Source organism: Fundulus heteroclitus, chromosome 3, assembly GCF_011125445.2.
Source record: "Fundulus heteroclitus isolate FHET01 chromosome 3, MU-UCD_Fhet_4.1, whole genome shotgun sequence".
Lineage (NCBI taxonomy): Eukaryota > Metazoa > Chordata > Actinopteri > Cyprinodontiformes > Fundulidae > Fundulus > Fundulus heteroclitus.
This window is the reverse complement of record NC_046363.1, coordinates 30,833,448-30,858,830: the sequence shown is the minus strand read 5'-3', so window position 1 is coordinate 30,858,830 and position 25,383 is coordinate 30,833,448. Positions and strand designations below refer to the sequence as shown.

The 25,383-nt window shown below is 38.5% G+C and overlaps 2 protein-coding genes across 3 annotated transcripts; both read left to right on the top strand.

Moving 5' to 3' along the window:
* Positions 1-7,370: 7,370 nt before the first annotated feature.
* Positions 7,371-24,103, top strand: LOC105939684 (C-X-C chemokine receptor type 3). 2 transcript variants are annotated; one of them, XM_036135208.1, is made up of 3 exons: positions 7,371-7,437; positions 20,751-21,158; positions 22,474-24,103. In XM_036135208.1, exons 2-3 carry the CDS (start codon positions 20,760-20,762, stop codon positions 23,206-23,208), a joined length of 1,134 nt encoding a protein of 377 aa, XP_035991101.1. In that variant the 5' UTR covers positions 7,371-7,437; positions 20,751-20,759; the 3' UTR covers positions 23,209-24,103. The 2 variants fall into 2 exon arrangements, with proteins under 2 accessions (XP_035991101.1, XP_012737408.2); XM_012881954.3 differs by lacking the exon at positions 7,371-7,437 and adding an exon at positions 18,112-18,141.
* LOC105939685 (C-X-C chemokine receptor type 3) lies at positions 11,935-14,535 on the top strand. Its single transcript, XM_012881955.3, has 3 exons — positions 11,935-12,069; positions 12,752-13,153; positions 13,234-14,535. Exons 2-3 carry the CDS (start codon positions 12,758-12,760, stop codon positions 13,966-13,968), a joined length of 1,131 nt encoding a protein of 376 aa, XP_012737409.2. The 5' UTR covers positions 11,935-12,069; positions 12,752-12,757; the 3' UTR covers positions 13,969-14,535.
* Positions 24,104-25,383: the final 1,280 nt, after the last annotated feature.

Sequence of the window (25,383 nt, the reverse complement as noted above, 5' to 3'; positions counted from 1 at the left end):
GGACTCTGTCAACACTTAGGCACAATTAAGTAATTTTCTGCCCGGAATTTTATTTAGGATTATTAGAATAATACAATACTGATTTCAAATGCATGCCACATTATTCAAATTTTTATTTTTAAAATAAAACTGAAAGACCATGAATAATTTTCCTTCCACTTCACAATTATGAACTATTTTGTGTTGATATGTCACATAAAATCCCAGTCCTATTCACTGATCGTGGCTGTAACGTGTCAAAACATACTCAGTGAGAGAGGCTTTTGTGTTTTGCTGTCATGTCACTATAGTTGTTCAGAGCAGGTTTGTGTTTGCTAAAACAAAGTGTTAAAATGTTTTTTGCAGTCAATACAGAACAAAATGTCTCACAGGAAATCCACAGGGCGGCTGTGGGTTCTTTCTGCGAGGCTCTACAAATTACAGTTTTTATTCCTCTAGTGTTGCTTTAAACATGGGGATGTACTGCCAGGGACAATTTTAATGTAGGTGTTATGATTTATGGTAGATATTATTGTGGTTTTATAGAAAAAACCCCGAAACACTGTCAATGTCTATGAGGATGATTTGGAGTGGAAAAAATGAGTGTACACATTTGCTTTCAGCTCTGTTTTGACCATTGTAGGTTTTGCTACAATTCAACAAAATCACATAAAAGCCTCTACTACACTGTTATCTACAATACTATAGATAGTTGAAAATACAAGTTAGTTGTTAAGGCCAACTCAGGTCAATGTTTGCCTCTTTTATCTCACTCATCTCTCATTTCTACCATTTCTACTCCCAGTCATTATCCACATTCATCCCTGATAAGGTTTAGCTTTGACGGTTAGAACCTTGTCTGGAAATATGCTGTTATGAGAAACCAAACATATGCTTTTGGGATATATATGCAAATGGTTTGGCACAAAACAACACTGCTCTTAACCAAAAGATTTCCATGCAGTAAAATACTGTGGTGGCAGCATCTTGCTCTGACATTCAGGTGGAACGGTTTTCTATTCTTTTTGACAGTGGTCGGAGTTATGAAACCTGTCTGTTTTTTCTTAAAGCTGAAATGATTCATCATCACAAAAGCCTTTCATCTTGACAGGTTTGCGTAGTGCTGTAAGAGCCACAACACGAGCACAGTTACATGTACGCATGCCCACCCAGCCCCCCCACACCCCCCCAACCACACACACACACACACACACACACACACACACACGCACACACACACACACAAATATGGCTGAAGGTCCTACCAACACAGCCTACTATTCAATGTGGCCTGTTCACTTTGATGCTAGATGCAGTCCAGACTAAATAAAGTAATTTTTAATTGTTAAATTCAACACCCATTAAATGTTGTTTTCGAAATTCTAACTTTTACTTTAAAGGTCCCATGACATCACTGTATAAACCATTTCATAGTTGATATTTCTGCATATGCAAATTATCCAAAGACTTTCAATAATGTCATGTTGTTGTTTTGTCAGGCCAAATGTCCCTTCTTAGTAAAATCGTTGGGTGCAGTAATGATATGCAGCTCTACCAAGCTGACTTAACTCTGACTGGCTACAACCATATCACCTCACACACACACACACCACTTTCCCCCTCCGTCCACGCCTCCCTTCTCGCTGCAACGCTCCGTTACAAATCCATTAGGATTTTATGGCTTGTTGAGGTGTTTGTGTTGCAGGTTGTCGGACAAACTGGTTGTTGGAGCGATTCAACATTGAGGGGCCAAAATACAAAGCCACATATACCGCAGCGCGGCGGGGGAGTTTGCTGCGACTGATTATGGAAGTGAGATCCCTGCCGCTCCGTGACACAGGAATATGAGGCTGGGATCCAGCTTTATACCGTGGTACCTCAGCGGACAACTAGCTTCCTGCATACCTGCAACACATGATGCAACACGCGATGCAGCTGTTTGCCAACGCTCCACCGCTGTCACAGTCACAGTCACAGTGGCGGGGGTCGTCAACCAACCGGATTTTTCAGTCACAAACACAAATTCCTAAGATGGACAGCATTTAGAAACTAAATAAACTTACGTGTGTTGTGCCATTATGTTAAAGCTATGATGAGAAGAATAAAATCAGATTGGATTGGAAGCAAGATTAAGTTTTACAGGCACCAAGGACCCACCCCCACAGCATAGGGTGGCCATATGTCCGGCTTTAAGACGGACAGTCCGGTTTTTAAAAGATCTGTCCGTCATCCGTCATTGCTTTGAGACGGACGCCCATGCGTGAAAAGTATGTATATTTAGGTTCAAATCGAAAAATTATATACACTTAAATAAACAATTAATTCCATCGTAATCCATTGTGGCAGATTATTGGATGAAATTGTTAAATAAATATGAGACATTTTATTGGTCAACGGTACTGAACAGTAATCAAATCAGCAATGTGTACGTGGCTGACGTCAGCTCAGCAGCTGGTAGGCCAAGGGAACCGAGCGCACTTGCAGGCCGCAAAAATGCCTAAACGGAAGACAACATTTAATCCTGAATGGATAAAAGACTATGGATTTCTATCCAAAAGCAGGAAGGATGATTTTTATGCATATTGTATGCTGTGTCGATGTGACGTGGATGTAAGCAGTAAAGGTGCCATTGATCGACATGCTAGCACAGACAAGCACAGGAGCAACCTCTTCACTTTTTTCCTTTTTCCATGAAGCCACGTCTCCGCAGGATGACAAAATATCTGCTGCAGAACTTTGTAAAGTGTATCACGCTGTCAAACATCTCCAATCATACCTGAGTGTAGACTGTGGAGTAAAAGTTGACGGAGAAATCTACAACGACTCATTAATAGCCAAAGGGGTAACCTGTGGAAAAACAAAAGCTAAAGCTCTGTGTGAAAATGTTCTGGCACCTTACTCCATCCAAGCGCATTTGGACTACATAAAAGAAAAAGACCTGCATTCCCCATGCGACTGATGCGTCAAACAAAGGTACGATCAAGTGTTTCCCCATCCTATTGAGATATTTCCACTTTAAGGCTGGCGCGCAACATGCTTTGCTCGATTTCTACAGCGACAGTAATGAGACATCGGAAGCTATAACAACCCAGCTAATGATAAAACTCCAGATGTCTGGTCTGGATTTGGAAAAAATGTCAGCATATACAGCAGACAAGGCCAGTATGAACTATGGAAAACACAACAGTGTTTATCAAAAGCTGAAAGCAGCTCAAAGTGACGTGCTTCCTGCCAACTGTATTTTGCACAATATAACAAGATATGCGGCTGGCAACTTTGATCTAGACATCGAAAATCTTGTGTTAAAAGTATACAGCCTTTTTAGCATCTCAGCCAGAAGAACAGCGCGGCTGAAAGAGTTTTGCGAGTTTGTGGAAGTGGATGAGTGCAACCTGCTCCGGCACGTCATCACAAGGTGGCTGTCTCTGTTGCCGTCCATCGACCGAATGCCTATGTGTTGGAAGCCTCTGACCAGCTATTTTCAGAGGCTGGGTGATGAAGAATGTCCTAAGATTTTGTGTAGGTGCTTTGCAGAGGACAGCACTGAAGTGTCTGAGATGTACTTCCTTTTCCTGTATGACTGTATGAGGAATATGGCATGGTGGAAGCTATTCTCAGCTCCCCAGAAGTGGAAGGTTGCCACAGTGAGGAGCGATATCTGAAACTGTTTTCCAAAGCTGATGTCCCACTGGTAAACCAAAAAAAAGTCAGTGCCTACATCTTCTCCATTCCATGCAGCAATGCACATACAAAGTGCGTCTTTTCAATGATTTCCTCAGCATGGAGAAATGAGAGAAATCGTCTCGATGTGGAAAGTGTCAAAGCAGAGCTACAAATTTTGGTCAACTTCACACTGGAGTGCACAGACATGTACCGGACTTTTCACTCAAATAAAAAACTATTGGAAGCAGCCAGGAAAGGCCACAAATATAAGAAGTAGACCTTCACATCTTTGGTGAGTACAACAGAGTCTTACTATGTTATAGGTTTAATATTATGTTTAGGTTTTTATCCTAGCTTTGCTGAGTCTTGAAAAGGGTCCTCATTTTTGGTGTTATGGAAATGGCCACCGTACCTCAGAAGGGTTCCATCAGTGCTACAAAAGTTTTGCTTCCACAGACTATCAGTGACTTCAATTCCTGGAGTCCCCCACCCTCCCCCCCGCAAGCCACATGGCATTCAGTCTCCCATTCTTCTGCCCGGGACATCTGAAGGACAGGGTGGCTGGGGAAGCCAGCCACGCTGACCAGACACCGTGGGGCCTCATGGGGCCCGGAAGACCCACAAGCTGAGTAAAAATGAGCGTCTCTGAAACTCAGTTCCTGCTGGCATTGGAGAAACTGCCAGCTGAATCAAAGATAGGTCTCTCACTTCTGCTTAAAATAGATGCCGAAATGAACGAATCCGTCTATGCCAGCTTTGTTTTGCATCCCCAGCGGGCTCCAGACGGAGCTGAAAGCCGGCACAGGAGCCACATCCCCAAGCTGAGGGCAAATGCTGCTGAAATCGCCTGCAGCATGGCGGGGACTTGACTGCAACCGGGTCAGAGACCGCTGCGGGATCTCGGACTGGCCTCCCCTTGACCACGTTTTGGTTAGCTTATAGCCGCAGAGCCATATGTCTGCTTCTGAAATGACCAAAGTTTTCCCCTTTCCACTGCTCTCCCTTGAATGGCCAAAGTGAACCGAACCCTTTTGATTTTAAACACATGGAGCTTACAGGGTAGCTCTCGTTTGCTTCTCCAATTAAGGCCATTGCCAATATGATTCGAGTGTTTTTCATGGTTATAACATCTCCACAAGGGTTTCATACATTGATGGGATATTACTGTTCATGTTATTCGGTCCAATTATTATGACTAATAAAGCCTACGTTTTTTTTAAAGTTATTGCCGAAAGCCCGCTAGCATAAACGCTAACAGCTCCCGGTTTCCAGATATTCAACTATGGCTCGTTCAAGCATAAGGTTTGCTTCGTTTCGCTCCGCCATCGTTCGATGGTGCTATGAGCTGTATTACCGCATTAATATAGAATATTATTGTTGATTTAAAGGCGTTTTGTTTAACTTTAGGATTAGCAACCGATCGCTACAGCGACCCCTAGCCTCCCGGAAGTATAATTGCATTAATAAAATCTAGCGTCCCTAAAGTTAATGATTTTACTGAGAAAATCTTTATTTATAATGTTATTTTGTCAAATAACGTTTTGTTTATCTCAGGATTCACATTGTGAATGGGTTGAAACACATACCAAATGTTGTTCTGAACTAGTTAAACTAATTTAAGCTCATTCCATGTTCTTTAAGATGAACTTTGGTTGTTTAACTCTTTAAAATGTTATTTTGTCAAATAATGTTTTGTGTAACTCGAGATTTGCAATCTGAATGGGTTAGAAAACATACCAAATGTTGTTCTGAATTAGTTAAGATAATTTAACCTCAAAACGCATTCTTTAAGATGAACTTTGGTTGTTTTACTCAGATCTGTAGTGAACCAGGATTCACTGAATTATTTATTCATTGTGTGTGTAGAGTTTGCTGTTGAACGATCACCAGTGCTCGAATCATCCCTTTCAACCATTGTCCTGATATCAGCTCTTGGGCTGATATTTACCGGACAATATTAATTATTAAACATTAAGTAACTTTTAACCCTGCATGTGGTTGTAGTCACTTCTTTTCCAAAAACGGCTTTTTTTAAGAGCATTGTCTGATTGAACACAAACTTTTTGCCAATAACTGTAATAGCACAATAAACATTATCTTTTAAAACGTTTCTATCCCATGCATTAGCTGAATCCTCCAGCAAATTTCACATTATGTAAGGATTATGTAACCCCAAATTGTCATAAAGTTGAATAGGGAAAAGTGAGCAACACTGATTTTATCTGCTGCATCTAGTATAATAAGATGTTTATTTTTAACCTTGCTAAAATGACTAAAAACGAAACAGAATTTTAGGAAACAAAACTACCATGTGCCTTGCTTACTTTCACTTCCTCCTTACTATAAATTTTCATGGTTTCATAACTTCATTTTTAAACAAAACATTAATCCACGAGCACACTTGTGATTTACACATTTCATTACATTTCAAAAGGTGATACATGAATTGTATTATTTTTCTTTTGTTTTGGTGTAATGTGCCGTTATTGGACACAGGAATGCACAGATGCAAAAGGGCAGTCCAGCGGCTTCAGCATCTTGGGAGTTAATCATGTGTGACAAGTTCAATCATAGTGCATCAAAAGCCCTTTAGTGCATATCTTGATAAACCGCTCAGTTCAGTGATTGCATCTAAAACCACACAGAGGATATCAGCCTTCCTCTAACACCAGAAAGCTGTGATGGTACCAAAGATATGAAGAGCCTTGCTCAAACTCTGTCTTAAATTGTGTCTGTTGTTTTTTCAATGTAATACTTTTGTCATAAGCCTTTTTGGGGAAAAAAAAAATCAAACACTGCTTTGACTGTCACAGACAAATACTTAGTCTCCTCCTGCCTCTCTCACCGCAAACTGAAGAAACACTGCAGAGCAAAGAAGGAGACAAAAGGTGTGAAAAAACAGGAACCATTTGCACATAAGATGAGTGAAGAGGAAACGGACATTTAAATGAACAACTCTTACAGGTGTCGTGCTGCATGCATCTGTGGCTTTGCAGACGGGGAAAGCAATACTAAGAAAAAAAAGGTGTGATAATGTATTTGAGGTTTTGAAGAGACTGACAGCCTCTCTGAAAGGGCCCAAGATGACAACCATTTTAAAAAGAGATGCAACACAGATAAGAGGTATAAAAATAGTTTAAAAGGGTTTTGATAGCACTTTCAGTCTGATCAGCTTAAGATAACCTCCATTATTAAAATTTCACTCGTTTATATTTGACTGTGTATTTGAATGTAATGAGTGGTGCTCTGGGAACCCGAGATTCAGGCTGGACACGGAGGTTGTGTTTTATTTTAAAAGACTTATTGAAGAGAATGTAGATGACATGTAGGCATGAATGGCTGGTAATGGCAGGAAAACGACAGATGCAGGCTGACCAAGTGATGCAGGCTGAGACAGACTTGGTTAGACGATGCATGCAGAGTCAGACTGGACCAAGTGATGGAGGTAGAGTATGACTTGATCCATTGATGCAAGTAGTGACAAACATGACCAGAAGCAACCAATGTGTCCCTAGCGTGAGCAGAGCGAGACACAGCATCCCCAGGAACAACCTGAGCTAGGCGGCGCACACAAACGCTAGTGAAGCCAACTAGCGAGGGAAGAACGTGAACAGGTCTACAGGATGGTAAGCAGTGAATCAGGTGAGATGACTTAGGGATGATTAGAAGCAGCAGTAGGTGGAACTAATTATGGGTGAGTGAGTGACCGGTGACTGGGAAGGGTGGAGCATGGAGTGGAGACTGATCAGCCAAACAGTCCAATAACAAACAAATCCCCATGTCATGACAGAAAAGGTGAAAGAAAATAAATTTAATCAAGTCCTAATAGCAGCAAGATTAAAAGAACATTTAATGTATGTAAAGGGCTACCCACTGTGCCACTGTGCAGCCGCACAGTGGCACAGTGAACACAGTGGGTAGTGCTGTTGCCTTGCAGCAAGAAGGTCCTGAGTTCAAGTACACCCTTGGGTGTTTCTGCATGGAGTTTGCATGTTCTCCCTGTGCATGCGTGGGTTCTCTCCAGGTACTCCGGCTTCTTCCCACAGTCCAATAACATGACTGTTAGGTTAATTGGCTTCTCCAAATTGTCCTTAGGTGTCAATGTTTGTTTGTCCTGTTTGTCTCTCTGTGTTGCCCTGGCAACCTGTCCAGGGTGTACCCCACCTCTCGCCCAGTGAATGCTGGAGATAGGCACCAGCAACCCCGCGACCCCATGAGGGATTAAGCGGTTTGGAAAATGGATGGGTGAAGTGCATTGTGCCAAGGACTTAATCCTTCAGGGACCCAACAGTTGACTGGACATGGTTTCACCAATGGAGACATATTCCAGTCACTCAAAAAAAAAGAATAGGAGGAGAAGCAACCCAGAGCAGTGTCAATCAGTCCATTTGAGGCTGATGGAGAGGAATGCCATTGTCCACTTTTTCAAATGCTGCAGGATCAGCAGGGAGGGAGAGCCAGCATCTGCTGGCGTTATGAGGTAATTTGTGACCCTAAAGGAGGCCGTATCCATGCCTTGAGCAGAGTTGAAGCCAGGGAGGGAATATCTCAATAGACATCATTGAGAGCAAGGTGATGCTGCGATGACTTTTTCTAGAACTTTACGCAGGAGGTCTAAAGTTTTGGAAAAAAGTTACCAATATGCCTATAGTTGATAAGATCTTTTAAATTAGAGTGGGCTTTTTGAGGAGAGGTTTGAAAATGGCAGTTTTCAAGGCTAGTGGAACAGTTTCAGCCTGAAGGGAAATACTGATGATGAATGTGATCCAGGGACTAATTAAATAAATGTTTGTTTTAGCAGAGCAGTGGAATCAGGTGTCTACAGGTGGAAGATATGATCTGGCTGATGGTGTCAGTGACTTTATGCTGGGAAGTTGATGTGAAGCAGTGGAGCGACTGAGGAATCTGAGCCTGGAAGGGGGCGTTGGGGAAGATGCGTGTTTGTCAGAGCAGACCAAATGGTCTTACTTTGTGTGCTGAAAAAATCCATTAAGTTGTTGCAGTGTTCTTTTGCAATTTCTTTGAGTGAAAATGTTTGAGATACAAGGAGGTGGTTTACTGTAGAGGACTGCTGCTTTAGGTTACTACAACTGTTTTGATGATGGTAGAATAGAAGTTGGAGCATGTTTCACAAAGGGCATTCACATAGGCAGGTTGATGATCACGGTACTAGGCCTGTTTGCGGAAAGTGAGTTCAGAAAAAAGTGTGTCAATACATGTGCAGCTGGTTTTAATGAGTCACAGCTCATTGTTAAACCAGGGAGCTGAACAAGCAAAATGGGCAGTCCTTGATTTAACAGGTGTAGGTTTTAACATTTAGCATACAGATAAAGTGATAAATAGCATAACAACAATCATGCAGTCATGCATATTCTTCTTACCTACTGTGATATATTTTTCTTTCAAATTGGAACTTTTGTGAGCAATTCAGGTTTCATTGAAGACAGGTTTCATTATGACTAATGTATTTTTCATGTTTGCTGTACTTATGTGTATGCAAGATTTTATCCGTATATCAGCATTTTAACTTTCCTTCATCTATTACATGGTTTAACCTGGCTAGCCAGATTGATATTTAGCACTCTAGTTCTGCTCATTATCAATCTGGGACTGCTCCATTTGAATTCATTTTGGGAAAGGAGGGAATTTCAGCAGAACTCTCTGAGCTGATTGGGTGAAGCGAAACCTAGTGTCCGCCTACTAAAGATCGGTTTTAGCCAATCACTGTATCAATTTAAACGTAAGCAGCAGACGTCATAAGAATCCACAAGAAGTTAAGCTAGTCAAGGCACTTCTTGCTGTTCTTCTATCAAAGAAGAAATTGTGTATTCTTACAAAACACATGTGATAGCTATAGATAATCGTGCCTCCTCCTGCACTGCCATGTTTATGTTGGTTCGGTTGTGGGCTCGTCAGCTCTTGCTTTCATCGCAACGGTATGTCCCGCCTTAAACCACAACACTGTAACGTGATTGGCCCGAACCAATTTTCGTTTGGACACAAACAACGTGAGCAGTACAAAATGGATTCTCATGTATTTGTGAATGAACAAATACCGCGAGAATTCCTCTTGCAGGCAAGGTTATACATGGAGAGTTTTGGCTGGAATTGACTTTAAGGGCCAGATCACATATTGTGAGAAAACTAACTACTGACTGACCTATAAAGCTTCAGTGCCTTGACAGGGTATGAGAGCATAACTTTGACTATTAATGTTGCAGTAGTGCCGTTTTCACAAGTAAATCACTGACTGATTATATGTGTATAAAAAAAAAACACTGGCTCAAAAATAGTATTCTATTCTGGTGATACAGTGCTTGGGAGAGAAGTGAGAACAGACACTCATGTGCATAAGAGTAACAAAGCCAGTCAGAATGGGAGCAGGAATTAGAACCTCTGCTTAAATGCTGCAAGGATTATAGCGTTTTAAATAAAAGTTTACATCAAAAAGTGGTAAATCGTTTTCGTGGTGAGTTACAAGCAGACTGGGCCACAGAAAGCTTTTAAATCCCTGGGTAGGGTTTGTTAGATCTCTAGCTCCTGCTCTCAAGTCACATTTCTTCTGACTTGCTCATTCTCACTAGATTAATTACCATATGAATCTTTTCTTAATCATCTGAAATTGGAGTTGGGGGTTGTACTACCACTTGTCTCCTCTCGAGTTACTGCATTTTGCACCAAGCCACAAGTTTGGCATCCCAAACGTGATTTCATCACTCTTTGGCTTTTTTGGGCTGAGGTGGCCTGTGATCGCTTCCTTCCTTCATTGTAGTGGAGTAGACGATTCTCCACATGGGAATTATTCTGACTATAATGAGTTACAAACCTAAAGACGATTGAGTAGAAATCTTTTAAAAAAAATTATATCTGCCTTCATGGGACAGCACGCTGAAACCCAAAAAGTCAATTTGTTGTTTTATTTGTGCAATCATGTTGTCCAACAGATAAATAAGCAATTGTTTCTTATGTAATTTTATCTTAAGGTAATTTTCTCCGAACCACTGCTGAATATCGACAAATGATAACATAAAGCTGACAACTTGCTAAACTTTGACTTCTACAAAGGAAGAGCGGCATGTCAACATAAATGTGAAATGAGATCTTGCAGAATGAGTATGTAATCTTTGAATGTTATGTAAACAAAAAAGGGAACTGTTCCTATGACAGAACTCTTCACAAAATGCTCTGAGCTTGTCAAGTATTAATTTGTTTCACACTACACTTCCAGAAAGTATTGCAAATAAAACTGGTCCACTGTCTTGAAGTCAATATGTCTCAGATGCAAAAAAATTAAAGAAGTTTATATGTTTAAATAAAAATAAAAATTGGCCCAATGATTTAATAAATGTAAAAGGAACACTCACTGGCACTGTCTAGAATAAATTGTGATGAATGATTAACAAAGTCGCCCTGTTACAATGTCAGCACACAGGACTTGGCATTTCTCTTCAAGACATTTCTTTTAAACTTATTCAGAGCCTAACACAGTTTGTTAGCAAATGAAACTGATGAGTCAATTTCAGGTTGAGTGTATTAACATTCTGGGAAATACCATGACATTAAGTATTCTCACCTAAACACCGCTTTCTTTCACTTTGTCAAGGTAAGACAATGGCATGTACAGATAACTTAAAAATCAGTTATATAAAACAATTTTTATCAGACAGAATATTTGGCATTCAACAAAGTGTGAAGAGTCTGATTTGAGAAGCCGAGAAGACTAAAACCTCTAACTTCTTAAATATAATTGTGGTCTATACATCATGCTATAAAGAGTCTGACTATTATTTTCTCAGCCACAGGTCTGCTGAGCTATAAGAAGCATGACGTGGTTGGGTCAATCTGCCAAAATAAATAAATAAATATCAAAACTAAGTTGGGGAAAAGTTCATGTGCCCTGGCTTCATTGCTTGGCCAAGGTGCAACAAACAAAAACACAGTTGAGGAATGGATATTTTTGTGGCTTTGTTGTCCTCAATGCTCTGCAATCGTGGGAAATGTATGATCTGGGTCTGCAGACGTTTTAGTCTTGGGTTGCAAGTTTTTGACCTCATTTGACAAACATGCTGTGCCAACCTTTTATTGCCAGTTGTTCTGTTGCTGATTTTTTTTTTTTTAAATTACCTCAGTTTTTCAGACTTTTTTAACTGATTTTTGTAATACACAAAGTTCATTAATTATTAAGAAGTAAGATTGCTAAATCCTCTCCCTACAGCTATGAAACTCTCTGCGTGTCAAAGCTGCTCCCCAATCTCTTGAAAGTTGTTACATTTGACACCTTTCTGCGTGCTGTGGTGTTTCTTTCTTCAGCATCTTCTCTCTTATTTCCTCGGTGGGGGCTGTGCTTGCTGTTAATAGTGGCACTGGATCATGCCAAGCTCATTTCTGCTGAGCAGCTGTCAGACCTACAATATCTGTCACAAGCTGGTAAGTTATTTTACATCCTTTATTCAGAATAGTCGCACCTTATCCTTTAATAAATAAAAAGCTATTCACGAGCACACATTTATTTTATTAGCGTAACAGGCATGACTTGATTAATTTTATGTTTGACCATGTTTTAAAATAAAACTCAGTAAGCGGAGTTTTGATCCAGCTGATTTTGTTATTTTTTTCCAGACAGTTGTGATGTGTTTGAGTGAAAGCCTATAAAAATATGGCAACTAATCATTTTGACAGTAAGGGATACGGTGATAAAGAAACTGAACTGTATGAATTGAAATAAGACTAAAAATACATATCCTAGAAAATAAATGACAGAATTCTTTTTTTTATTTTGTACTTAAAATGTTTCAGAGGTGCTGAGAACATTTCTGTGAATACAGAGTAATGAATATTTTAACAATCTCTGCCTGATCAAAGTTGTGGTGATCGCCAAATTATATATAAAGCATACTTTATGAATCTAAGCATAAGTGTTGCCTTCTGTTTTTTGTGTCTCATAAAAAGAGAAATGACCTTTTCTCATAAGCAGAAAAAAGTCAAAATCAGTGTGCAAATAACTAGGCTGGTGCTGACAGACAGCATCCCCATGTGGCTGGATGCAAATTTAACAACTCTCTGAGCAAACCAAATTAAATAAACTTCCTTCTTTTCTTCTTTCTTACAGATGTGAATGATGGAAGGGTCCGTATATCTATCAGGAGATAGCTCATTTTTGGATGACTTAAACGAGTACTTTCGTGCAAACTATAGCAATGACTCTTTTGAGTATGGTGATGACGAAGGAGATGTTTGTGATCTGAAGAACAGCACAATGTTTGAAGCAGTGTTCTTGCCAACGTTGTACTCATTGGCGTTTGTTATTGGTGTCGTGGGGAATGGATTGCTGCTGGGAGTCCTGTTTCAGAGCAGGAAGAGCTGGAGTGTGACAGACACCTTCATCCTTCACCTTGCTGTATCAGACGTCCTGCTGTTGTTGACGCTGCCCCTGTGGGCTTCACAGGCCGCAAGTCATGATGGATGGCAATTTGGTACTGACCTTTGCAAGATTACCGGAAGTGTTTTCACGGTAAGACTTTTATCTTTGAGTTATGTGCTTAAATAAAATACAAAGATTTCTCTTTAGCTAACTCCTTTGTATACCTTCAGATCAACTTCTACTCTGGGATTTTTCTCCTGGCTTGCATCAGTGTGGATCGTTATCTATCCATTGTTCATGCTACGCAGATGTACACCCGCAGGAAGTCCTGGATGGTTCATATGAGCTGCTTATTGGTATGGTGTCTCTCTATACTCCTCTCCATCCCTGACTGGATCTTTTTAGAAGAAACGCTTGATGACAGACGAAGCAGGAAAGAGTGCACCCGGAAGTATTCCAAATATACACAAAACGCAGAAGACGAGACCTTAAAAATGGCAGCTCGGTGGCTATACCATGCTGTCGGCTTTTTGTTTCCTTCAGCTGTCCTGGTTTTCTGCTACTCCTCCATCCTGTTGCAGCTGCAGTGTGGCTCCCACAGCCTCCAAAAGCAGAGAGCTTTCAAAGTCATAATAGCCGTGGTGGCAGTTTTCTTTTTCTGCTGGACACCATATAACGTGGTACTTTTGGCAGACACATTTCAAAAATCCAACAATTCCATGACCTGTGAAACAAATTCATCTCTGGACAAAGCTCTGACTGTGACTTCCTCATTGGGATACCTTCACTGCAGCCTCAATCCCATCCTCTATGCATTTGTGGGTGTGAAGTTCCGGCGTCAGCTGCTGAACATCCTGCGATCAATGGGTTGCAAGCTGAAGACAAGCATGAGACTAGAGTCATTTAACAGGAGAAGCTCCATTTGGTCTGAGTCTGGAGAAACGTCCAAATCCATTGCAATCTGAGAGACAGAAGTATACTGTACACAACCAGTCAAAAGTTTGTACTCACCTTCTCATTCAATTATTTCTTCTTTATTTTAATTACCACCACTGGAAACTCCTTCAAAGCAGTTGGAAAACAATTCCAGGTGACTAACATCATGAAGCTCATCGAGAGAAGGCCAAGAGTGACCAAATCAGTAATCAAAACGGGGGTATTAAGAAAAATGTTTGCAATTATTTCACAATTTTTGTTTGCTATAATTCTTAATACTTTTGAGTCATAGCATTGATGTATTCAGTATGTATCTGCAATGTAGAAAGCCCAATCTTTTGACTGGTATCATAAATATTACATATGTATGTATGTATATAAAAAAATATGTGTGTGTGTGTGTGTGTGTGTGTGTGCTCGTGTTTGTTATCTATAATAGCCAGGCAGCTGTGTGAGAAACAATAATTTGGGATTATGTTCGATAAGTGTCAGGAAAACAAGTGTATTTGTATATATTTGATAGAAAGGTTGCATATTCTTTCATTGCATTATTTTCATATTGAATGTTGAATAACAGAATAAATCTTTTTTCATTATTGTTTTTTTTTTTTTTTACAACACACTTTACCACGAAGACTACTGAAGAGTAATCTGAATAGCTAATTACGAAAAGTTGAAAATAAACTAGAGTTGCAAACATTTATTAATAGGTTTTAAGCCAAACCCAGCAACCACTCCCCTCCCAGTTAATCATCAGTCCTGCATGCCAGCTCTACACAATGTTGGGAATTTGCTGGACAGAGCTGACTACTTAAAATCTGGCCATTACAATGCATTTTGCCTAAGGGTTGTATTGAAATGGAATAAAAAAAATCAATAAAACATCCATTGTTTTTCAGAAAAATACTATTCTTAGATAAACATGTCTATATCTGGTCAAAAAACATTGCAATGGCTGTAGATTCAATGCGTTTTTAACAAAAAGTTATTTAACGATTGTTCAACAATTTGGGCACTGTATAAAAACTTAAATTCATAGATTTCTATAAGAATTTTTAGTTTATGATAAAAGTCACTTGTTAACATTCAGTTCAACATGTTTTCTAACATAAACCCAAAGTTTATTGTAAAATTCCAAAAGTATGTATTTCCAGATTACTCTGTCTTCACATGGGATAATATGAACCTTTTTTCAAGTCCCCAGATTAAATGATTTTTCAATAAAAAAAATACCTCAGTTCTAAAATATGTCAATAATGACCCAAACTGAAATCTTGGATGAAATTGAAAACAAAGGGTTGATGGTTCTCAACGCTCTCAAACTTTGAGGTTTGTTTCACATCAGAGTCCTGATATAACCTTGCACACTGTTTGCAGATAGGGCAACACAGAGATGCACAGCAAAGCCCCCAAACACTTATACATACCTAAGGGAAATAGAAAGAGACCAATTAACCAAACAAGCATGTTTCACAGGGTGCCATGGCTCCATTCACACCTCTGCGAAAAACATACAGGGACCATGTTAAACATCACATATTCTGTTTTAACTTTGTTATTTGACTCTAAAATCCCCGCAGTGGGTCCCCTTCAGCAATTTATAGATGGTAAGAGATAGAAGATATTTAAAATACCCTCTCACAAGTCACAAAGAACAGAATGAGGTGGATAACTGTCTGTTTCCACAAACAATTTATCTGAAGTTGAAATTGACCAATATTGTTATTTTTGTTTGCCATTTACACTGTTTTGCTGCACTTCACCAAATGTTTAATTACTAATGAAGGATACTGTGATTTGGACAACTTACCCATAAGCAAAGCAGAAGCAGTAACAGATTTACCTTCAAAGTCACATCTTATTGAGGATAATATGGTGATGGAAGTGCCTAATGTGACACATATTAAACACACATACATAACTTGATAGAAGATAAAAATGTTAAGGATTATGAGATAACAGAAGCTGGAGCTGCAAAAGCAGTTACCAGAGAGACAGTAGATAACTCACGATGCCAAGGACTTGTAGCATGCATAAACAAACAGACCATTATCTTGGGACAGAATGGGCACGTGGATATCCCTGGAGCCAAGCTCTTTCAGTCTAACGGTGATGTATATCCCAGGGAGCAAACCAATAGGACCTCAGCAGGTCTTTGCTGATCTATATAAACTGATGTAACAGAGGTTGACTCTCTCTTGTGCCCGGAAATCTGCCTGTCTTGCATTGTTTTGTGTATGAGAGACCAGTACTGAAGCTGTAAACAAGGCAGAGGCCTTGTTAGTAATAATAATAATTGAACTTTATTGATCTCACAATGGAGAAATTCACTTCTGCATTTCAACCCATCCCCTTAGGGAGCAGTGGGCTGCCACTGTGCGGCGCCTGGGGATTAAAGATTAACTAGTTAGATTAAATGCGTTAAAGTGAAGTTTCTGTTTCAAGACTCTATTTATTACTACAGAAGTCACTGAAGTCTACAATTAGAGAACACCACATTTTTTCAGGTAAAGAACCTGGGAGAACCGCAACAGAATCAATTCTTATCAACAAACATGTAACATTAAATAACATTAAACTAGCTAAAGGGAAAAAACGTAATAAAAGAACCTAGACTTTACATACCTTAAGGTTTGAAAGGAGAAACAAATTGACTAAGACATTGTTGATGGAGAAAATCAATTGTTTATAGGGAATGTTACTTCCATCTTGGGTGACAAATGAGAAAGATTTGGTTAAATATTACAGAAAATGTCCTACTTATTGCTCCTTTAAAGGCTTATCTGAATGAATAAGTCCTCAGCTGGTTTTTAAAAGAATCAAGAGAACAAAAAGATGGAGGTGATGCTTTATACAATCTTTGGGCCACAGTTCTAAAGGATGTATCACCTCTAGTCATAAAATTAATTTGTGGAACCATTAACAGCTTTGACTGGAGGATCCCAGCTGCAACAAGGGGCATACGGCTCCAGAAGGTTGAAGATACACTACCAGTTAAATGTTTGGACACTTATTTTTTATTACTTTCGACATAGCAGAAACATAGTGAAGACATAAAAAAATGACTGAAAAGTATATAGAATTACATATCAACCAATAGAATTGTGATATAACTCAAAACATCTCGTATATCTTAGCTTTTTCATCAGACCTGAAAAACCAATAGAGCTGAATAATATAAGCATAAATATAGTAACGCACCAGACAACTATTTGGCCAAGGGCTATACACACACACACACACATATATATATATATATATATATATATATATATATATATATATATATATATATATATATGCCTGCTTCTCATCATTACTCAAATCATCTGCAGCCACTAACTTCTCTTTTTCCCTTTCACTAGTTCATGAGAGTACTCCAGGCAGTTTCCTGTTTCCCACCAGAAAACGTTCTTTAATAAATCTTTTAAAAGACTCTCTCTATTCGGCTCAATGTTCGAGTTCTGTCTGTGGCATTACAATAACTGTTCTGCCATTACTTTTCAAGAAGCTTTGACATAAAAGGGATATTCATTACCGCTGTCTGTCTTGTTGTAACTTTTTCTCTCTCTTCTGATTATTGAAGTCGCCATCGTTTTCTGAGATGTGGTAATGAATGTTGAGGAAAAAATTTATTCTCTCTATTTATTTGGTAATTTTTTTGGGATTAATTTTAAGCGATTCTGTGCTTGTCCCAAGGTAAGCAACACAAAACATACATGGGGAAATTTATGGATAGCCACCTTTGACAGCACAACAGTGGCTCTGGGCTTTTTGTGGTTTGAACAACAATAGACAAACCAGGAAACGATTTCCTCATTTAGGTCTGGCTCCAACTAGTTTTCTAAAATACTCACAGCTCTTCCCGTTAAAAATATTTGAAGATTGAATGCTGACAAGTACATTTAAAAAAAAAATGTTATTACTTTTTCTGGCCGTGGACTGGGTAATATTCTTATGTAATCGTTCCAATATAAATAAGAAAATCTGAAAATGGATTTGCTGCAGCAATAGAAGGGAAATTAAATGAATGAGAAAACTAGGACATTTCCCTGGTAATAGTCCTGGTCGAGGGTGGGATTCCCCTTTTGGTTTAGAAAGGGCTTCTGGTTCCTCCTTAGATTCTGCTTTAAGCAACCCAGAATTCTTTCAGTGACATTGGTGGTGTCATTGCGTAACCTGCAACATCTAACAACTGTTTGGTAAGATAATTTACATCAAGTGTCCTTTTTGTTTAATCTTGTTTTTTTTTTTTTTATCTAAAACACTTCAGTGAATCTTAATGGCGGTTTTTGCAGGGGTAAAACAAGGTTCAGGTTTGAATCTTTGCAGTGCTGTCTTTCTGTGGGAAGGTTGCTTCCAGCCTGTATCTTAAAATATTTTTTAAGAGATTTGTTTATAGTACATTTTATTGTAGGAGATGTATGGAAACTTGTTCAGTTGTTTGTGTGGCAGTACATCACTATTCAATTAAAAAGTTGCATCAGTGAAATAATGATACCGTTTTGCTTAATGGAACAAACATTTATTGGACTTTTGTTGTCATCATACTGCTCTACATTTCTCAGTTAACAGTGGACACCCATACTTTCTTTTTAATTTGTAGGCTGTTTTCACTTCCCTATCTCTTCCAAACTTATTTTTCAGCAAAATCTTTTTTTCCAGTAGTTAAATTTAGTAGATGTCATTGGGGAACAAAGTCAGCTCTAGCCATTTTAGTGCTCTAGATGAAATCATGCCCCTTTGCTCCCACCTATAGAAACTGTATGAATTAAAAGTTTAATTATGGTGACAAGATATTTAAATTTTGTCAATTTTTACTTATTTTGCTATTTTAAAAATGTTATTAAATATCCATGGTTGCAGTCTGTGTTTGCTGTGTAAGATATATTTACCATCAAATATATTTTATTTCACAACTTCTAGCAAAATAAAGGACATTTGAAAGATAGTTTTTAACAATGGATACTGTTGGTTTTCTATATTGAACTCCTTTCGAGAAGGTCAGATTTGTGGCAAAACTGTGATGAATAGAACATTTCACATTGTTTTTTTATGTCTGTATGTAGATTAAAAACATGTTGCCGGTTTAATTACTTTACTAACAATGTAAAATTTGACTCTTAGAACATGTGTGGATACATGTGGCAAAAAAGTCCTCACTGTGTCTGTCCAGGACAGATGTAGACTAGGTTTATTTATTACTGAATAGCACAACTAGAAAACACAGCTGCAGCTGAGCGACTACTTGGCCTGTTTATCACAGGAAATTATCTAGTTGGGATCCTGAATCTATAAAATAAAAGAGGTTGCAACCCACATATGGTTGCACAACTGCTTCAAATTCTATAGTGGCATTATTAGGCAATACAATATGCACATACATATACAAAAAATTCAGACAAGGAGTGAGATATTCCTACCAAAAAACATTTAGAGCAGCTCTATTCTTCACCAGCTATAAAGCAACCACCAAATAATTTAACCAGTAACCATTTTCTGAAGAATATTTAATGTGGGCAAAAAATTTAATTTCATTCAACACTTTGTTAGCCTATTCTCTAAAGACTACGAATGGAAAAAAACTAAATATTTAATCTTTTTGGATAAATTAAAAAATGGATTCATTGTTTCCAGTGGAGGGAATATTTATATGTAGAAGGACAAATTATTAGGAAAAAATTGGCAGACCCATTTTGTGTTCACTCTTAAGCCAACATAAATTTAAAATTAAAATGATAAAAGTTTTAGATTTTCGAGGCAACAAATAATGCCGACCATAAATAATAACAATCTGATTTGGAATAAGAAGAAGTTTATGAGTTTTATTAAAATAACTAAAATATTAACATCTATTTAGATAAATTACTCGTCATGATCTGATGAGTCCTCTCTGGGCCTATTCACAAAGGTGACACAGTTCAACAAACTTTTTTTTTTTTTAATCAGGCTGCTCTTAGATCAGTTCACAACTTTGTCAGGTGGAAAACTGAACACTAAAGCTAATCTCTGATTAAAAGCTTTCAATCCCGCTTGTGAATAAATCATGTGCCAACTTCAGTTTATAACAACAGAACTTGCCTGAAAGTGTTTTTTTAGCTGGACTGTAATTTAAGAAATATGTCAGAAAGGTTAGCAGTCACTCTCTGACAAATGGCTGATTCATAAAAAAACAATCAAATCAAACAATTTAAACATTTTAAACATTTTCTAACCTACCTATGATGGCTCAGTGGATTGGGACACAGTGGAGGGTTACATTTTCATTCAGCTCCCCTGATTAACAACGGTGGGAGGTCCATCAGAATCAGGCATGGAGAGAGGAGTTGTTTATATTTTCTTGGTTTTTATCCTAAATACAAAGCATGGAAAAAGTCATTGTTGCTGTTACATATTTCATATTTCTTAGCTGTAACAGCAGTGCTCCCTTTAGTAGTTGGTTCCCCTGGCAGCCACTTTCTTGGCCCATGTGAAGAACCGGCTGACATTGGGGGCCATCTTACTCTCTTCATGATCCTCAAGGATCTTAGTTGTTGATCCTGAAGGCTAATTTTAACGGTCTCTAAACCTTGGTCTCCCTCATTTCCCTTAGCGTACAGTCTCCATGAAAAAGCGTGTTTTATTTAGATGGAATTTGTCATGTGAAACACAATCGTCAGTCAGTGGACTGTGATCTGATTTGCTGTAATTTATCAGATTAACCTATGGCAGGGCGACCACTTGGAGTTCTCATATATGATGTGCCTGGACTGTCACTTCAGAACTCTATCAACAAACCAAAACTAACTAAAACAATCTCGCTGTCTTACAGATGTGAGTGATGGAAGCTACTGTGCAGTCACCAGATGAACGTCTGTGGTGGAGCGATCTTGTAGATGATTTATATGAGAGCTATGACAACTATTCTTTTTATGAAGACATCAGTTATGAGGATGCGGATGTTTGTGACCTGACTACGGGTATCAATTTTGAAGCAGTGTTCATCCCAGTTCTGTACTCAGTAGTGTTTTTTGTTGGAATCCTGGGGAATGTATTGTTGATATTAGTGCTACTAAAAAGCAGGAAGATGTGGAACGTGATGGATACCTTCATCCTTCACCTGGCTGTGGCGGATACCCTGCTGCTGCTGATGCTGCCGCTCTGGGCTGCACAGTCCGCTAGCCTGGTCGGGTGGACATTCGGGACCCCTCTCTGCAAGATCACTGGAGCTGTTTTTACGGTAAGAGTTGTGCTGTCACTCGTTTATTTATACAGCCCTTTACACAGCCAGTGTAGATAACCAAAGTGTTTGACAATTAAAACAATAGCAGAGATAACAAAGTATAGACCAAAGAAACAGACATTAAAGAGATTCAAATCAGGAATAGAATGTAGGTGTGCTACTTGCAATTAAAAGCTGCCCTGAATAAATAAGTTATGTGGTTTGATTGAAAAACATATTTAGCTTAGTGGTGGAGAATAGGTGGAGTTAGCTGGCACTGATAAAGCTTTATCACCCGAAAAAAGCTGGTTTGGACCTAGTTCTTGGTATATCTAATAAAAAAAATCTGAAGACCTCAAAGACCTACCAGGGACACGAAAGGTTAGTATTTCAGACAAATAAGGTGGGACCAAAACTTTAACTGCTTTAAAAACAAACGATAAAAGTTTTAAATATATTACGGGCAGGAACCGTGTGTATAAAGGAAATAATAGATGTGATGGGATCACGTTTGAAGGTGTTGGTTAGAATTCATTCTGCTTTATCCTGGACAAGCTGAAGACAATTGAGGGATGACTGAGAGAGACCGAAATAAAGGGAATTATAATAATCAATTCTGGAGATGATAAAGACATGGATGGCGTTCTCTATGTCAGACTATTTAGAAAAGGTTTAACTTTGGCCAAAAGTTATATAAGGTAAAAGCTTGAGTTTGCCACTCAGTCTATTACATTATGACATTTGAAATCATTAATATATATTACTACTAAGTTCTTAAAAGAACAGTTCAAAGTAAAACGTGTCTTTAAATAAAATTTATTTAGTCTTTTCTATTTAAAAATAGCACATTTTGGTGATACAGTTAAGGAGAAAGTGGAAAACATTATGATGACCTGGCTTCAAGTAAAGGGAAAGCTGTAAATCATAACAATCAAAGGACAGCTGCTGAGTTATAACTTATCCAAGAGGCGGCATATAAGGAAAAAAAGAGGGCAAAGAATGGAGCCCTGTGGCACCCCACAAGAGAGAGAAGAGGAAGCGTTATTGATTATTATGAAGAAAGTTCTGCCAGGTAGCAGGTAAGCAGCTGCAAAGCTGTGCCATGTATACTAACATGGAAGTCTAAATGAAACAGGATAACAGCGTGATAACCTATATCAAAGGTAGCAGTGAACTCTTACAAAACCAGAGCGTCAGTTTGCATCAGTGTTGTTATACATGTAGCTCGATAAAGACTTTCTTCTACAAAAACCTGAAGAGTGAGGAATATTAGCGAGAAATATTACCTAAAAGTGAAAATATGTCTTAGTGTTTGCATTTTTTTTTATTTCAGATCAGCTTGTATTGTGGGATTTTCCTCCTGGCCTGCATCAGCGTGGACCGCTATCTCTTCGTCGTCCATTCTACCAAGATGTACACTCGCAGGAATCCTCGTGTGATTCATGCCAGCTGCTTGGTGGTGTGGCTCTTCTCTCTGATCCTCTCCTTGCCTGACTGGTACTTTTTAGAAGCCGTGGAAGATGTGCGACAAAGGAGAACAGAGTGTGTTCATAACTACTTTAAACTTAGCCCAGAATATTTTTATACCTTAAAAATGTCCACAAGATGGCTGTACCACACTATAGGCTTCCTCTTACCTTCATTTGTTTTGATCTTCTGCTACGTCCGCATCCTATGGCAGCTGAGTTATGGCACCCAAGGTCTCCGAAATCAGAGAGCATTTAAAGTCATAATAGCCGTGGTGGCAGCTTTCTTTCTCTGCTGGACTCCACTTAACATCACACTCATTGTGGACACAATTCACCAAAACGACAGTGGTGTAACGGCATGTGGAACTAGAACATCTCTGCATAAAGCTCGGTTAGTGTCTGAGAGTTTGGGATACCTTCACTGCAGCCTCAATCCTATCCTGTACGCCTTTGTGGGTGTGAAGTTCCGATATCAGCTGCTGAACATCTTCAGGTCCATGGGCTTCAAGCTTAAAATGAGTGTGAAATCTGAATCTCTTCCCAGGAGGGGCTTCATTGGGTCTGAGTCAGCCGACACATTCAACTCCATCGCAATATGAAAGGCAACAGTGAGAAGCTGCCTCACATTTACACCTGCTAAATGACAAAGAAACCAAAAAAAAATATTTCTCTGGTCAGCTGGGTAATTGTTGGTAAATTAGGATTAAGAGTGTTTTCAGCATTTTCACTATCTAGAGGAAATCTAATATCGTTTTTTTTATGTTTAAATGTAATTTTGTATTGTATTGTTTTTATATGCAAAATTCATGAGAATAAATGTGTTTTATTATTGCTAGGTTTAAGATAAAAGAATGTCGGGGTTGACTAAAAATGATTTAACTTGCCTTCAGCCTCCCTCAGAAGATGTACGGTAGCTAAAAAGGTAAGGATTTAGATCCATCAAGCACATAATGTTCCTTATTTCTGTCCATTGTGCATCCAGTTTTTGCATAGGAAGTGTAATGTCATGATCCCCAGGTGCTTGTATTTGAATTTAGTTATTTTTGGGGATCATGTTTTCTTTAGTTTTGCATTGTTTATGGATTTAGATACTTTACTCTTGTCCCTGTTAGGTCTTTGCTTGCATGCTTGTATTTTGTTTTCAGTTGTTTTTTTTTTAGTGTCTGTTTATCCAGTGTAGGTTTTGCATTCTGGTAAGGTTCTGTTTTACTGCTTGTCCCCTGCCATCCCATTGCTCTCTCTGTTCCCTACCTTTATTGATCACCCCTCTTCCCAATAACATCTGCCTCTTCACCTGGCTTCTGCCTCATCAGCTCATTCCACCCTGTGTATTTATAATCCTGGCATTTTATTTTTACTCAGTGCTGGTGCGACTGCTCAACTTATGGTTCCTACCCGAGTTCTCCTGGCTGTATTTTTTGAGTTTCTAGACTGATTCATCTCTCTAAGTTTTTTGTAAAATCATTTTAAATCATTAAATCATTTTTGGCTGCATCTGCGCCTGGGTCCTTAACCAAATAAAGTCATGAAATTTACCCCATTAGCAGAAGTCTATAAATGTATGTTTAAGAAACCAATTATCACACGACATCAAACATTTATATCTTTGTTTTTCCATTTTATGGTGGATATTACAAAGAAAATGGGAGGCTGTCTGCATTGTGTTTACAAAATTTAAAACTTCAAAGTGAATGCAGATGGTTGACATTTGCAGCAAAAAAGCTGTTTTCCTATTTCTGTTCAAAATTTTACACATAATAGAAACCTGCTTTTAAATGCTATTAAAGAAATGATGGAAAACAAAACTTCAAAAGTTGTATAGTTTTGTAAGTTTTTATTATCAGAGACAATGAACAATTTATTAGATGCATGTTTGGAAGGTTCTTAAAGTTTCCACCCATTTGAAAATGTTTCCAGTTGGAGGGGGGAAAAGGAAGAATAAGCAAAAATAGAAGACGATTGCAGTTTCTGTTGGAGTCCTTAAACGTTTTTGAAGAAAAGGAAACAATGAAAAAAAGCACATCCTTAACCACAAATTTCCGTTAAAACTTTAAAAAGAAGCTTCTCTGAATCAAACTATGAGCGTGATGAACACGCCTACAGTGAGTCCCTGTTGTTATTACATAATCCATTTTCATGAAAATGAAACCTACTTTTACCCCAGATTGGTGGTGGCAGTGTGATTAGTCAATCCTAGCAAGAAATAGCTGTTCAAAAAGTTTAATTTCATTCCTAAAGCAATTGAAAGACATGTTAAATAATGTCAACTTTGCTTTAATAGTGTCATAATTTACCAAATGACAATTAATGACAACAGTCCTAAACATTCATAATGAGTCATTTATGCTCATAACAGGTGTTATGTCATGTTTATGACAGTGTAATGTCAGTCTTATGTACACCCCTTCAAATAAAGTGTTACCGGTTTTTGTATCCATGTTATTGTTAAGAGCAACATTTTCCAAATGGAAAAGACAGCAGACCTTACCTCCCTATATTTCTAGAAAACAAGCATGAATTTTTTTATTTATTTTTTTTGCTCATGATATGACTCACCATTTGCTTTCTCTGCTGTGTGTTTGCTGCCACCCTCTGAATAGGAATTGCGTTGTTGCTCTTGGGACACAGAGTTAGCGTGGTCACACAAATTTGCACATCTGCCAAGAGTCCTAGCAAATCATGGTTGGTAAAAACAGCAATATTTGGAGTTTAGGAATCTACACTGATTCCAGATTACTTAAAACACAGGTTATGATTTGTGAAATCTTAAAAGC